Genomic DNA, 16,687 nt, shown 5'->3' with positions numbered 1-16,687 from the left:
GCAACGAAAGATTCCGAGCCCCAGAGGCTATGTTCCAGCCATCCTTCCTTGGTATGGAATCTGCTGGTATCCATGAAACAACGTACAACTCTATCATGAAATGTGATGTCGATATTAGGAAAGATCTGTATGCCAACACTGTATTGTCCGGTGGTTCCACAATGTACCCAGGTATTGCTGACCGTATGCAGAAGGAAATCAGTGCCCTTGCACCACCCACTATGAAGATTAAGATCATTGCTCCACCAGAACGTAAATACTCTGTATGGATTGGTGGCTCCATCTTGGCTTCTCTGTCCACCTTCCAACAGATGTGGATTAGCAAGCAAGAATATGACGAATCTGGCCCATCTATCGTCCATAGGAAATGTTTCTAAGTATTAACTATTAATTTTTTAATTGGATTAAAATTTCTAACAGCTAAAAGATTGCCGAATATTCATGTAAATAAACACAACTTATCGTGATCGCAGAAAAAATAAAAGTTTAAGGTACTGGGCTAGTTTTTGTTTACTTTTTGCCCTCATTCTTGCTAACTTTTTACTGTTGGTCCGAAGAAAAAAAAAAAATAGTAGTGGCACTATTATGATACATCGTTCTGGGTTACTTTTTGTCCATACATTCCAGTTTGATGACTGATCGTAGCAATCTAGTTTGAACAGCTTTTTCTTTTCTTTTTTTATTAACTTCCGTTCCTCTCGCTCTGATAATCAGGGTGATCCTGCTGCACAATTGCCATTTTGGCCGCCTCTCAACGTACTCACTTAAGACACCTTCACGCGTGGAGGCTAGAATCAAGCACTTGAAACTTGCTTGCACCACGGGTCAAATCAGTGAAGCAGGCGTGGCCTTATATACATGTGGCTTTTTGGGCGATAGCCATAATGGGTGCTAATCTTTTTTTTTCTTTTTTATAATAAAATTTGAAAAAATCTTCAATGTTGTTTTTCTTTGCATGGAAGTTTTCTTGTGAAGAAATGTAGATGAGTAGTAGTTTGTTTGGCAACTAAGGGAAAACTTTATCCAAGTTTTCATTTTCGAATTGGAAGTAAAACTTTGTTGAAAAATTTTCAATGGTTAAATCGAAAAGTGGTAAATTAATGGATTAATAAGCTGAAACTTCACTTCATTTTCAGAATGTTCAGTTCAGCAAAAAGCGAATTGGACGGTATGACATTATTCAAAATACCAATATTGCTGTTTGTAGAATTAACTGATTTGATAAAAGTTACATTTATTTGCATTCAACCCTATGTGGACCTGCTGCTGCTTAATTTTAAATTCTTTTAAGCGAAGACAGCACTGCAGAAAGTGATGGATCAACAACTCCACAGCCATTTGTCAGAAGTTGTTTATACAGGCAAACCTTACTCTATATGAGTGCACTAATTGACATGGCAAGTTGAAATACCTGCTGTCAACCAGTTTGCTGCCATGCACTCTCGAGTAAAAAATTTTGCCTGTTAAGGTTTCTGGTTGTTGGGACTGCAGAACATCCAGTCATTAACAGATTTAAAGTTTTGCAGACTGCGTAACAACGTAGGTTTTTTTCTTCTTCTTCCTCCAGTAACTAACAAATGACTCCATGCATAAATTAACAATTGCAGTTGTTATTCCAATCATCATATCAGATCTTATTGAAAGATAAATTAGGTTGTTTTTCAATAGAAAAACTGCAACAAAAACTATGCCAAACAAACTAATACCCTAAACAGTAGTTTGAGCACATTGGTATCTTTCTGTATAGTTTGTTAAATGTGCAGTAGTATGCATGCTCTCTATGTGAGCTTCGGCAAAAATCAAGATTCTTAAAGTGGCAAATCTGCCAGAAGCTGGATTGTTTAAATGACTTAGAAAATTCCAGATCTGCATGTGGTTTCTTTTTTTTTTTTCCTCTCTGCAGCTCTGATGTAACATTGAATGGTGTAGTTCAGAGGACCAGATACTTATTCATTGTTGACACTTGATGCAGTTTCTCTAGGCAGGCATATGTATAGTTTCAGATGACCTGCAAATCATGTGCTCTTATTTTAAGCTTAATGTTGTGCACTTTGGTTGAAATCCTAGTTGTCTGGAGACGGTCCAAAACAAAGGCACTGTTTTGTCAGCTTTTTGAACTATTTCAACCACTGGGTTTACACCAACAGATTTTATGACTTGCCGGGAAAGATCTCTTCCATTCAAAATACTGGTAATTTGGAGACTGCTCCTTTAATATTTACACCACCACCACCAAAAAGAAAATAGCGATTTGATCAGCATGAAGATAATTGTGGTGTAGGGTAAGGATGACAACAGGTCAGCCTGATATGATGCAATTCCAAAAATAAAATGCTTGTACTCAAGTGATATTTTGACAGGCTTAGCATGTTTATCCAGATTCAGTTTTTGAGTACATCAAATAGGATCCTATTAGGCCCAAGGTCGCTCTCCTTGTCTGGGAACAGACCCATTTTGGCTTATAATGAACATGCTAGCAAGTAAAGTAGTGTCCATTGTGCTTGCAATAGAGTTGCCCAGTACTTAACATGTGTAAAATATACAACACAGTCCAAAGATCTTGCAATTGGCCTGTATGCTTAGGACTTCTTATTCACTGATATCAGCAGGCTTTATTTTACATTGCTGGTCTTTTCGTGCTACCTCTAAACTCACTAAGGGTTAATTGATTGCTTCCACAATAATGTCAGTATTTTAGGAGACGATTTCCATGAATCTTCAGTCAAGACATTGGCTTCGTAAGTTGCCTAGATAGTGCAAGCATCCAGTAATACTCTGAGTTTAACAACTGGAAATTATTACTAAAGCATAGCTCAGGTTGAGAGACAAAGTTTTTAAGGCAACCGCAGCTTGCTGCAGCACTAATGTCTTTGATAGAATTCTGTTCGATGAATCACAAATTGTCTTCATGTGTCTGTGGCTTATCTGCAGACTTCTAAAAGTAATGTACAGAAACAGAATTTCATAATGCAACTATAATATACTACAAAATATATTGAACGTTTCTATAAGCTTCTACTGTGTGAGGAGATAACCTTGAGTTCTGTAAATATGTTTGAGACAAAGCAATGTTCATCCGGAAATCCAACTACACATCCATTCCAGTTGGTGAGATTTTGTGTAAGCAACAGAAAAGTTCTCTATATCCTCTTCGTCACTGAAGGAATGGAGCTAAACATTGGTGTTGGTCAACTTCAACACTAGATGTGATTACACAGACTGATAATGTGATGAGAGTTATTGGATTTCTTAGAATCTGAACTCTTGGATAAATATAAAGGTAAGCATTGGCTATAAGGCACTAGTGTGGTTCAGTCCCAGTGCATAGCATCTGTGCCATGTCTTCCACTTATAGCCCCAGGCTAACAAAGCTTTGTGACACTGAAACATACAATAGTTGTAAAGACGTGTCAACTTCACACAAGCAATGTTAATTGTTGGTCATCTTTCATGAAAACCCGTCTAGGTGAATGCCTGCAATTTAGAAAGAGGAAATGAGTTCACCCTTACAAAGTCTATCTGATGCATGCAAAAGGATCAATGATAAGGAAAATGCATATGGAACAAATAGAATTTTATTTAAATTTGTTTGATTTATGCAAATTTGTACCAAATACACGAAAAACTGATTTCACCAGTCAGCATCCTCCCAGTTTAAGTTAATATTAGAAGTTCAATATTTTAAACTTTCATACATAAAAGCAGTCAACATTTCTGTCAGTTAAGTTAGTATTTAAAAGTTTGATGTTTTAAAATTTTCAGGGAAAAATTTAGTTCAGTGGCTTCCCAGTTTTCTTCAAAAGATGACGTCCAAAAACCTGTGAGAGAAAAAAGGGGGAAAAAAAATGTGACATTTGATGTGAATAAGTCTCAATCTTGAATTTGATAATTAGTACATAAAACTAAAAATAGATAGAGGAAGGAAGAGAAAATATTTCATATTTATGCCATTTCTCTGTAAAGTAACTTAGCTTCTATGTTGACTTTACTTCAAAGTCATTTTACAATACTTTGTGGATTAAACTTGTAATGGTAAAGAAAGTGATATATGGCTGAGTGGTGAAGAAGTTTGCTTTCCTACACTGGTTTCAGGATAGAGTACCACAGTGTGATACCTTGGGCAAGTGTCTGCTTCTTGGGCATTAAGCTGACTAAAGCCATGAGTGGATTCATTAGTCGGCAACAGAAAAGTTTTCATATATGTGCATGTATAAATGTTTGTGCTACATAATCTAGATATACAATATTTATAAAGAATATTACTACCACACAAGCAGTACCTATCATTTCCAGTCTTCCATGGAAGCATGACTGGCTTTGGGGAAATGTTACCCTGCTTGGGAACAGGTGATGCTTGGCGATAGAAAGGACATCTGGCTGAAGAAAATTTACCTCAATGAATTTCTCTAACCCATGCAAGCATGGAAAAGTAGACTTTATAACAATGATGATGCTGAATGAGGGACCTAGCTGGTTCTTGTGCAGTAAACAAAGAAACTTACCCGTGGTGGAGAAGGAGATGACCAATGGGGTGAGTTTAGAGAGCGGCGTTTTTGTGAATGGTCAGGACTGTGTTGATTGATTTTGGAAAATTTGATTTTTAAGGCATTTGCAATAATGGATTGATGATCAGTAGTTGTGCATGGAAGAGGAGACCGTTTGAGAGGAGTACCACCTGGTGATCTGTGGAATGTAGAGAAAAAGTTAAAAAAAAATAAAATGGATTTAGCTTGTGGATTTTTAACAATATTTGAACACTAACAGAACTTTTATTGTTTTTTTTGTCACACACATCGTTTTTTTCCCCCATTTGCTTCTATCAAGAAATCAAAGGAAACAACTTCTATTCCCTTCAAATTTTGTTTTTTTTTCTTTGATCTGGACATCAATGGTTTGAAACTGACCTATTTTCCATTACATTTCAAACAGATTCAGCATTGAGTTGCTGAAGCAGAAATATCGTTATAGCAAATATTCTGCTCAATATCAGAGATTTGCTTCACCATAACTAATTGAGAATGTCCTTTTGAAACTGACAATATGTGCATCCCTGATCATGAGCAGGAGTAGTGGCAGAGCATCATAGCCATGTGTTGAGAGGGATTCTTTGGGGTTTTAATAAATATACTGAATGCAATGTTTGAAGGAGATTTTAGCAGTTTTTCATACTTTCTAGGGATAAGTAAACAGGAAATAACTGCTACCAAAGGACAAAAATCATGTTACACAGTGTAACTGCAAAGCTTACCTTTCTACTGGTTTCAATTTTACACTGTTTAAATTCTTTAGTACATCGGCCATTGATGGTGGTTTATCTGCACCAGTTGTGGAAGTTGACTTTAATCCTCCAATTAGTCCACCCTCAGAAGCCATGCGCTGCAATTATAGCAATAGAAGTCTTAATCTCAATTTGATACTTAATACGTAATGTTATAAAAACGAGGAAGGGAAAATATTTGATTTCTACACCTTTTCTCTGTTGTTAAATAACTGGATTTTTTCTATAACGACTTAGCTTGCTTCAAAATGTGTTTACAATACTTTATGGATCAAACTTGAAATGGCAGGGGTGGTGGTAGGGTTGTTTCTTCTAATTTTATTTTACACAAAACATGACTGAAGTTAAGAGGCTGACTTTTTAACGAAGATAATGTATTAAGATATGGTTAAACTAAATGTTTGTAGCTACATTTTCGAAGTATAGAGTGGACGGAATTTGCCAAGGCAGATTTTCTACAGCCGGATGCCCTTCCTGTTGCCAACTCTCACCTGCTTCCAAGTAAGGTAATATTTCCCCATGACCAGACATGTATTTGATACTTAAAGAGATTGCTTGCATGACGATGACGCTACAAGCAGTGTCAACAAAAGTTTTCCAACCGCCCTTCTTTTTAAAGACAACATTGGTAACTGTAGAATCTGGGCATAAAAAAAAAACACGATGGTCACATTTAGAATGTCTTTGATCACATGTCTGATCGATCAAAGCTGACATGGGGGCAAAGCAACAGTATGAAGAGACAGAATGAGAATGTTTGGGAGGAACACGGGAAACTACTATTATGCATCGATGACAGACATAAGGTAGATAACTCTCAATGCTTGTCCATCAAATGGCGTACATAGTAAATTCGTGTAGAAAATGGGAGGAGCTAGGCTCTAACGATTCTTATCTCGGTGTAGAATAGTTGAGTATTTACCAACACTCAATAATCGAATCAGTACTTATGCTCTTACTTTAGACAAAGAAAACGGACGAATGAATGAAAAGTATTTTTATCTCGTTGTTCGACCTACTACGAGCAAACAGCAGCCAAATAATTAATCATCATACTCGACCATCTTTTTTTAAAAAAAGAAGACATTGTATAATGTAATCATTCATAGATATATATACAACATATACATATCTAAATAAAAGACAGGATGGCCATGGTTTGAATACTTTCGAGCGTAGGTGAACTCGATCAAGGGAGACCAGGGGCTACAGCTAAACAAAAAAGAAAATTTAAACGAATGCAGAAAAATTGTGTTGCTATTAAGACAAGGGAGATAATTCTCAGTGCCACTGCTACAATATGTATAGCGAACCAGTCCGACTGAACAGACTTATTATAATAATAGAAAAAGGGTTCCAGTAAAGACCATCTCGTCTTAAAAAACAAAAGATTTTCTAAAAGAAATACTATATTCATGACTACATTATCCACTGTTTCCCTCCTACTCGTGTAGTCAAGTACTGTAGTTGTGAAGTGTAAAACAAGTGTACTTGTTATATATTTGAGTGCATGGCAAGTGATAAGGCGGAAGATAAAACATATCATTCATATCCTAAGTATACTAGATAGGAATTAAAATTTTTAACCGAGAAAATATACTGAAGTAGCAAGATAATTCATTCTCATTAAAAAAAACAAAAGAAAACTTCGAGGGAGTGCCCAAGCATGGCCACAATCTCACGAACGAAAACCATTCATCTTTTATTCATTTCTGTCATTAGACTGTGGTCGTGCTGCGGCACCGCTATGAAAAATTTTTAATTGAATGAATTGACACCAGTTCTTTTGCCGAACCGCTACGTTACGGAGACATAAACGCAACAACAGATACACACACACGTGTACGAGATTCTTGTAGTTTTCTATTTCTTTATTGCCCACAAGGGGCTAAACATAGAGGGGACAAACAAGGACAAAGGGATTAAGTCGATTACATCGACCCCAGTGAGTAACTGGTACTTAATTTATCGACCCCGAAAGGATGAAAGGTAAAGTCGACCTCGGCAGAATTTGAACTCAGAACGTAACAGCAGACGAAATACCGCTAAGCATTTCGCCCGGCATGCTAACGATTCTGCCAGCTCGCCGCCTTGATGGAGTGCGAACGGACGACCGAAGCGGACGCGCGCGAGGCGCCGTCTACCACATCCACTCACAAGTCTTTGGTCATTTACAGAATATATAGAAACATTTTAAGCGATTTCCTTTACTGGAAATGCAACCAAGCTGGAGTATTTGCTTCAGGCGCTTTTAGTTGGTCACAACAACCCTAATCTACTTTGCTTGGAAACTTATTTTAACCAACCTTTTCCAGTGATAAACGCAAACTTAAGCCAAGAGTGGAAGGGACGTAACCGAGACAAGACTAAATGCCGTAAGGTATCTTAGTTCAACGCACTGATTTTGCTAGTCCTTGCTTACTCTTTTACTTGTTTCAGTCATTTGACTGCGGCCATGCTGGAGCACCGCCTTTAGTCGTGCAAATCGACCCCAGGACTTATTCTTTGGAAACCTAGTACTTATGCTATCGATCACTTTTGCCGAACCGCTAAGTTACGGGGACGTAAACACACCACCATCGGTTGTCAAGCGATGGTTGGGGGACAAACACAGACATATATATATATATATATATATATACACATATACATATATACGACGGGTTTCTTTCAGTTTCTGTCTACCAAATCCACTCACAAGGCTTTGGTCGGCCCCAGGCTATAGTAGAGGACACTTGCCCAAGGTGCCATGCAGTGGGACTGAACCCAGAACCATGTGGTTGGTAAGTAAGCTACTTACCATACAGCCACTCTTGCGCCTATTTAAACACATAGTTTCTTACTACGAAATTTCAGTTACAAGGTTTTAAGTTTTCATCACAGATTTATGGTAAAAAAAACAAAAAAAAAAACGTTTACTGAAGATGTTGGGGAAGGAAATTCGAAATCAAAAATTCCCTGATTCTTAAGCAGACCACACCCCCGCCCACCCACACAAGCTATACTTGCTCCCATTAATATGCTAAGAGAGTAGATTTTTTACGACGACACATTTAACGTGAAATAGTCTTGCTCAAGAACACAACACACAGAACAGTCCAAGAATCAAACTCATTACCTAGTGATTGTGAGCATGACACACTAACCACTAAGCTTTGCACCTTCATATATATGAAGTGGTGACATTGCTTGCTTTATCCAAGAAACAAATGATCTGAAGAACACCAGAAGTATGACGAGTGTTGGAATAAAAAGGGTTGGTGACAGGAAGAGCATCCATCCTTAGAAAGTTTCATTCTAACCCATGCCAAAACATGGAACAAAAAAAAATATCAGATGAAAAATAAGGTTACCTGTTTAAGCATATCTCCAAGAGACATAAATTCTTTGTTTGGTTTAGAACTTGAATCACTTGTCTTTAAAGCAGAAGGTGGTGGTGGTGGTGGTGGTGGAGGCGGTGCTGCTCGTAGCACTGGTGGTATTGGTGGTGGTGGCGGCGGCGGAACTAAAGTTCTTGGTAAATGTGTTTGTGATGTTGGTGACACTGTAGAATGATTTGATGATGTACCTTCTGATTTGAAAGCTGCAGCTGCAAAGGGAGGTAAAAAAATAAACATAACAGCACACATTTTTTTTTCATTAATATTTAGCAGAAGCAAGAGTTTGATAAGTGCTAATGCACGAAACTCTCAGTCCTTGAGTAATTCTGTTGCTTCTGCTAAATATTGATTTCAAATTTTGGCACAAGACCAAACCGGGAGGGGGTAAGTTGATCACATCAACCCCAACGTTTGACAAATAATTAATTAATCAACCCCGAAAGGATGAAAGACAAAGTCGACCTTGGTGGAATTTGAACTCAGAACGCAAAGACAGACAAAATGAAGCTAAACATCTGGCCCAGCGTGCAAACAATTCTGCCACGAGCTGTAAGTGTATATATGTGTGTGTGTGTGAGTGTGTATGCACACACACACACACACAAATCAACTTCACAATCATGAAAAAAGTGAATTTCAATAGTCAAACAAACCAAGACAATATGATTTCTAAAAAAACAAAAAAAATCCTTACTGTTGCACATCATAGCAATTTGTTCCTTTAATTTTTCAATCTCGGATTGCATTTCGTTAATCTTCTGTAAGGAATTAACGCTTTCTTCGAAGGGATTATGTGGAGTTGATGTACTCAGAGGCTCAGCAAGGTTAATTGATGTTGACACACTTTGATTAAAATGTAAATTTCTGCGATTTTTCATCTGTGTTCTAAAATAAACCATGTGAAAATGAAATTAAATTAACCAAAAAAAAAAAGATAAAATAACAATATTGCCCAGGGGTGGAAGGGTGGCCTATCTGACAATCAAAGACTTAGTTTTTGTCTTCAGTTATAATTCTATTTTTATCTTAAGTAGTTTTGTAGGAATGGATTAACCAGTTAGCAGTCAAACAGGCCATACCCAGTCCAAATATTCTATATGTTTTATGTTCAAATTGGCCAGATCTGCCTCTTATATCTGTCCTACAGGGGCTGACTGAGCCGTTGATCAATCAGGCACTGCCTGAGGGTCCAGCACTCTACATGTTAACTCTTCTAAATCAATGCTAAGGGGCTCGATAAACAGTTATGCTTCAGGGCCCTTAATACTCTCAGTCCGCCCCTGCTATCCTTCAATGCCGTTCTAAAAATAAACAATCAGAGCATCAAAATCTTGAAGCTACCAGATAATGCATGATTAAATTCAAAGCAATGTGAATTAATAAGCATTAGACTTGACAGAATAATGTGAATGTTAAAGGGTTAAATTAACCTCAATATTTGACTAATTTGCTATTTTATTCATCATCATCATCATCGTCGTCGTCGTTTAACGTCCGCTTTCCATGCTAGCATGGGTTGGACGACGATTTGACTGAGGACTGGTGGACCAGGAGGCGACACCAGGTTCCAATCTCATTTGGCAGAGTTTCTACAGCTGGATGCCCTTCCTAACGCTAACCACTCCGAGGGTGTAGTGGGTGCCTTTACGTGCCACCTGCACAGGATCTCGCTAGAATGTCTTTTCACGTGCCACTGGCACAAGTGTCAGGAAGGCGGGAAATAGGAAATGGGGTTTGAACTCAGGATATAATGATCATAACCAAATATTGCTGACATTTTATCTGATGCTCTAATGGTCCTGCCAATCCACTGCTTGATGGACGGTTAGAACACAGTTGCAGTTGATGTGTTTGGTTCTTTTTGCTATAAACAGGTACAAACTGTAGGCATATCCATGAGCTTAAGAATGGTGGAACATCGTGCATGTATGTGTGCATACACTCGCACAAATACATCTATTTGTCGCTCTCTCTCTCATATATATATATATATATATATATATTTCAGATTACCCTTTGATATTATTAATTATTGATAATTTTTTCTTAGATAATTTCGAGATAAAAAAAGCCGGCATATTTATTTACTGCCGACAAGGAGCTGCACTTGTGCGGTAGATTTGAAAAATTAGAATGTATAAGCACGGGGCATATACTGGATTGCCTCGTGTATATATATTTAATCTAAGGTGTACCTGCTGAAGAAGGCTTCGCCTAGCAAATTACTTTATTTGCTAAAAAAAGTCTGAAACCATTTGGTCCAGGAGTTAGATGGTAAATGTTTTTATTTTTCATTCCCTTCGAAATTTTATCCCTAATAGTGGTTTGGAATTTAACTGTCCTCTCTAGCGTGCGGGTAGTCCCATGATGGATACCTTTTATGTGCTTAAATGTACACTGAATTTATATGAATAATATATATTTTATGGACTAAATTTTTACACGCTAGGCCACTAGTAATGGAAATTTCTAATATTTCAGATTACCCTTTGATATTATTAATTAATTATATATATATATATATATATGGATGACAGCTGCATAAAGAAATGCTGAGCTCTAACTGTGGAAGGGGTAGACCCATGAAGATGTGGGATGAAGTGAGAAAGGATCCCTTGCTGAGGAAATGACAGGGGACTGAGAGCTGTGGCAATTTGCTGTACTTGATAAAACACATCAAGCTAAATAAAATCACTGTCTTCCATATATACAGGCGCTAGTGCCACTTAAAAAGCAACTGTGCTGGTGCTGTGTTAATGTACCAGTGCCAGTGCTGCGTAAACGCACCTGTGCTGATGCTGTGTAAACACACCTGTGATGGTGACACAGAAAAAGCACCCAACACACTCTGTTAAGTGGTTGGTGTTAGGTAGGGCATCCAGCTGTAGAAACCATGCCACAACAGACAGTTGGAACCTGGACAGCTCCCTGCTAGCAAGCTCTATGTCAAACAGTCCAACTCATGCTGGCATGGAGACCAGAAGTTAAACGATGATGATGATGATGACATACATAAAGTTGCTTCCCAGTCACATGATTCTGAATTCAGTCCTACTGTGTAGGACCTTGGGCAAGCATCTTCTACTATAACTCCAGGCTAATTAAAGCCTAGTGAGTGAATCTGGTAGAGAAACAATGTGAAAAAAGCCCATCATACATGTGTGTGTGTGTGTGCGCACACATGTGGTTATGGTCTCCTTGCCTTGACATCACATGATAGTCATAAGCAAATGTCACTGTCACGCAAGTGGTGTCCATTTCCTATTTTCAATGAAAACATTACCTCATTTGGAAAAGTTTAAGTGACAGGTAACAGAAAGAGCATCCAGCGATAGAAAATCTGCCTAAACAAATTCTGTTCCAACCATGAACCATGTGAGCATCTTAAATCTTCGCCATTTAATGTCCATTTTCTATGCGGGCATGTGTTGGGCTGTTCAACAGAATCTGGTAAGCTGCAGGGCTGTGCCAAGTTCCAGTGTCAGCTTTGGCATGGTTTCTATGGCTGGATACCATTCCTAATACCAAAGTGGATGTTAAAACCCCAACATTTCTTTTGTCCAGTGCATGCAGAACTAACAAAAATGTTACTCACCGTACTGCTATGCAATTATTTCCGAGATCTTCTTCTATCCAAGCAATTTCAGATGATTCAGAAAGTCCAGAGTCAGAATCGCTGCCATAATTCTGCAAATGGAAGAGTAATTATGAAAAGGAAATTCTATAAAGATTTTCAATATTCAAACCAGTAGGAAACAATTGCAAGACAAATTCTTCAAGCCAAGCCTATCATTAAGAGATCTAAAGGTAGACCCAGAATGAGACGGTTGGATAATATTCAAGGTCTCAGTTGGTCTACTTGGGAATCCAGCTAGAAAGTCTAATGAAGGCTGCTTCTGATAGCACCCAAAGGAGGAGGTGCCTGAGAACTCTACCCTCACTGAATTGATGGATGGAAACCAGTAGGTGGCTGTGAAATATTTTCAATTTCAACCTAAATACATGAACCTAAGGTATTGGCCTCACAATCATAAAGACACGAGATCAAACAGTATGTCGTTGAGCAAGGCACTTCATTCCACTTTGCTTCAGTTTACTCAGCTGATATCAAGAAACAGAGAAAAACAATAAAAAAAAAAAGACTTTTTTAAAAATCTTACCTCTTGAAGAACCCTATAAACTGTTTTCGGATGAAAATGGTCTTTGAGTGCCTTCACTTTTTTTGAGGTGGATAAAGAACTGAAAACTCTTTTGACCAGAGAAGTAAACTGTAAAAACAAATCAAAGTAGGGAGGTGAAAATAATGATGATGATGATGGTGGTGGTGGTGATGATGGTGGTAAAGAAGCATTTTATCATTTTCATCGAACAATTTTCAAGAGAGATAACTAACCGAGGTCTACTAAGTTTTTATGATGCTACTAAAAATTATGCACCAAGGCCACAGAAAATTTGAAACTATTCTTAGATCAACCCGTCCCTGCTGACATACACAATTATACAATTCCCTTTAAAACAAATAAAGATTAAAATTAGAACTCACAGTATTCTGTTGGCTTGCAACTTCATAAAGCCAGCTGAACACAAAGCTACCAAAAGCGAGGAACATTGTTGCTGGAAAGAAAAAAATAATAAATAAAACCAGATTATTGCAATGAATCATTGAAGAAAGGAGTCCCTTGTGGATGTGTGTGCAATACATGAATGTATATGTATGTGTTGGTGGTGGTAGGATTGTGTCTCCCTGCCTTGAGTGTTATTGTGATACAATGTTACTGGGTGACATAAGCAAAAAAGATCAAGTCTTCCAAATAATCCAGGCATTGATCCTGGCTGTGAACATATACTTAACTCTTATACTTATTAGCACTAGCAAGTAGATAGGTCACTTCTCCACAAAAAATTATCATTCTTCAGTCTCTTTTACTGGAATAGATCCACCTTTAATGTCTACTCCAATAGTGGTCAGGGCATGGAGAGAAGAAAGAAAGTTTGGCAAAGAGAGGTGAAGTAATGAATGAAATCACAAATTTTTATTACAAATGTACAGAAAATATATTGATACGGTTCAAAAACGAACAACATACACCAATATTTGCGGACCAGGTCTTTCTTTCAATTGATGCAGAGCACAATCGATGCTAATACTTCCATGAGATATAATACTGAGATCAATTTTAATTCGTGCCTTTCGTAGCAATTGAGAGGGTAAACACCTGAATACGCAGTTTCATAAAAAAAATCGGCACTATCATGCTATTAGCTGTCAGAAGTGAAAGTGCTCACTGCTAGTGAAGTATCTGTCTGTCTGCCTGCCTGTTGCTGGCCTGTCGATTCTTTGGCTACTGACAGCTAATACCATGACTGGCCGGAGCGAGCTATATGTCTGTCTGTCTGTCTCTCTCTCTATCTATCTATCTATTACTCGAAAGTTCGCGCGTCCGCGCTAGCTAGTCGTGAGTGGTCGATCCTATTATTTTTAAACTTCAAACTTCATAAATTTTCTATTTTGATAAATTCTCTCTGTTGAAAATTATATTTTTATATTTTAAATAATTTGCAATTTCAGGAAATATGTTTTTATATTAAATTTGTGTTTTCTACTCACGACTAGCTAGCGCGGACGCGCGAACTTTCGAGTAGTAGATAGATAGAGACAGAGAGACAGACATATAGCTCGCTCCGGCCAGTCATGGTATTAGCTGTCAGTAGCCAAAGAATCGACAGGCCAGCAACAGGCAGGCAGACAGACAGATACTTCACTAGCAGTGAGCACTTTCACTTCTGACAGCTAATAGCATGATAGTGCCAAAAAATCAAACAAACAAACCAAAAATCCCTTTGAGAAATGCAACTTAGATTTGACTAAGTTGTAATTGTAATAATTTATTAATAAATGGCACAGATTATGACTGCGAAAGAAGTTTATCCCCAAAATTTCAATATTTTTTCCACATTTTTATCACTCAGTCCTAGTTCCGGCCACATTACTGGATAGCTATTTCGAAACTTCGCCTTATAGGCATTGCCTGACATTATCGGTTAGTTGATTATATCGATCTCAATGCTCAATTGGAACTGATTTTATGGACCCTGGAAAGATGAAAGGCAAAGTCGATCTCGATGTAATTTGAACTCAGAACACAAAAAAATAGCCGAAAGAAATACCAAAGTATTTTATCCGACATATTAATAATTCTGCCAGCGCGGTTATGAAAAAATAACGAAATCAACGACTGTTTAAATTCCATCGAATAACATCATGAATTTTATTTAAAAACAGAGAAGGAGTACGCAGGGATACGGCATTCTCCAGTGAAGCGAATGTCTACTCACACATTTCCAACCTCAACCTGCCGGACCATGGAGTGTCCTTATTCCTAATACCTACATTTCCAACACCTGTGTAGAACATAATTACTACTTCTAAGTAGAATAAATTCCGTGACAGTGCTTTACATCGGTTCAATTAAGAGTCGAACCTAAGATGCGGTCATCATTAAAACCTTATTATGTATACAAGTCATTTTATTGTCAGTTAATAAATGACTTCAAAATTTGACATTTTTTCCTGTGAGAATTTCCGTTCACAGGGTCCAATCGTTTTAATTAATTTTCTATGAAGACTAGTCGTTCTGCAATTTCCTTTTGAAGCATAGTAAAATTGATTTTTCTTTACGTTAAAAAGCGTAGTAAAATTCTTCATATTGTTTTATCAAATTTTGGGGAAACTAGAGTTTACCACAGTAACATAATTTAGTTATATTTTGTCTGTGTTTAAAAAAGTTATATCTAATGGTTGTTTGATTGAGTTATATGGTGTTTCGAGTTACATATTTTGTGCATTTAGTTATAGTTTGAGTATTTTCTTATCTATAATTTGTACGTTTAGTTAATCTATAATTCAATACATCCAAAATATAACAAAAACACATACAAAATAACTAAACACGTATCAATGATTAATTTCAGTTTCAACAGAATTAAAAAAAGAAAAATCTTTTTACTATGCTCAACCCAAATAAATTTGTTTTAACACTTTCTAAATTAACTGTTTTCTAAAAAGACAAATAATATATATATATATATATATATATATATAGAGAGAGAGAGAGGTCTTATCAAATGTTTCTAATATCAGTTACTTTGTAAACGTCAAAATGACGTTCATTAAGTTATTTTGCTACAGTTCAAAAGAAAAGTCTACGTAGACCCTAATCAAACAAACCTATGATCAAAGACTTTCCAGACAAGACCATCCCATGTTATTTTCAGGCATATTGTACCTACGATTACATTATCTTATGTTGAGGAGAAATTTTAAATTGAGAAACTAAGCAAGTCGATTCGAACTAAATATATAAACATTTTTTTTCGTACCTCACGGACATTAAATTCATCTTGAACTTGCCATCATGTTAATTGTTGATGCTGTAAGCTATCAACACTTTTCTTAGATACTGAATATTACTCGAACTAAATACCGTAAGGGATCTAGGTTCGCTTAAAAAAAAAACATTAAGCCTATAGGGTAAGGTATTTTGATTGTGTTCTGAAAACGGAAACAATTAGACCAACGAAGTGTCATAGAGTCATTAAAAAAAATATGCACAGGGTTAGCAATTTTCAGAGGAGAGTGTTAGTCGATGCTATCGACCCCTCAGAGCATTGGAATGCAAAGTTAATTTCGGCAGGGCTTGAACCCAGAACGTACAACATATTAAAGGAGTAAATAAGAGTTTAAACACGTGCACGAAAACAGCGATTACATACCAGCACTTGGTTACTTACCTATGATATAAAAATAAACTGATGGTGTTGTTATTTCGTTATGTGCTTAAAACATCGGAAGAATTAGACACACCATGTTAAAACAATTATAAAATGACATTATCCATTAGAAAATATTTTGGTAAATAAAAGATAAGTTTCATTTGGTGAAGTTGAATTTAGCGCGCATGTCAATGAGTATTGAGAAATTGACCAATCAAATAAGCAGAAGCTTTAACCGTTGACAAAATCAACCAAT

At 37.0% G+C, this 16,687-nt stretch overlaps 2 protein-coding genes across 4 annotated transcripts in view; one reads left to right on the top strand and one right to left on the bottom strand.

Moving 5' to 3' along the window:
- The window catches only part of LOC106876805 (actin, non-muscle 6.2), a 6,186-nt gene extending 5,252 nt beyond the window's left edge, over nucleotides 1–934 (top strand). The window contains exon 3 of the mRNA XM_052969295.1: nucleotides 64–934. Within this exon, the coding sequence (XP_052825255.1) occupies nucleotides 64–377 (314 nt within the window). The 3' untranslated portion in view covers nucleotides 378–934. The remainder of the gene's footprint in view (nucleotides 1–63) is intronic.
- Nucleotides 935–3,557: 2,623 nt separating this feature from the next.
- Nucleotides 3,558–16,648, bottom strand: LOC106876809 (mitochondrial fission regulator 2). 3 transcript variants are annotated; one of them, XM_014925519.2, is made up of 9 exons: nucleotides 16,450–16,648; nucleotides 13,202–13,272; nucleotides 12,819–12,926; nucleotides 12,254–12,345; nucleotides 9,353–9,543; nucleotides 8,632–8,867; nucleotides 5,249–5,376; nucleotides 4,503–4,683; nucleotides 3,558–3,818 (listed from the first exon to the last, which is right to left on the bottom strand). In XM_014925519.2, the coding sequence occupies exons 2-9, from the start codon at nucleotides 13,265–13,267 to the stop codon at nucleotides 3,771–3,773; spliced, it is 1,050 nt and encodes a 349-aa protein (XP_014781005.1). In that variant the 5' UTR covers nucleotides 13,268–13,272; nucleotides 16,450–16,648; the 3' UTR covers nucleotides 3,558–3,770. The 3 variants fall into 3 exon arrangements, with proteins under 3 accessions (XP_014781005.1, XP_014781006.1, XP_014781003.1); XM_014925520.2 differs by lacking the exon at nucleotides 16,450–16,648 and adding an exon at nucleotides 13,746–14,294; XM_014925517.2 differs by lacking the exon at nucleotides 16,450–16,648 and adding an exon at nucleotides 13,511–13,712.
- Between the last annotated feature and the right edge of the window lie 39 nt (nucleotides 16,649–16,687).

The sequence above is a fragment of the Octopus bimaculoides genome, chromosome 7 (genome assembly GCF_001194135.2).
Source record: "Octopus bimaculoides isolate UCB-OBI-ISO-001 chromosome 7, ASM119413v2, whole genome shotgun sequence".
Taxonomy (NCBI): Eukaryota; Metazoa; Mollusca; class Cephalopoda; order Octopoda; family Octopodidae; genus Octopus; species Octopus bimaculoides.
This window is presented reverse-complemented; position numbering and strand designations above follow the sequence as displayed.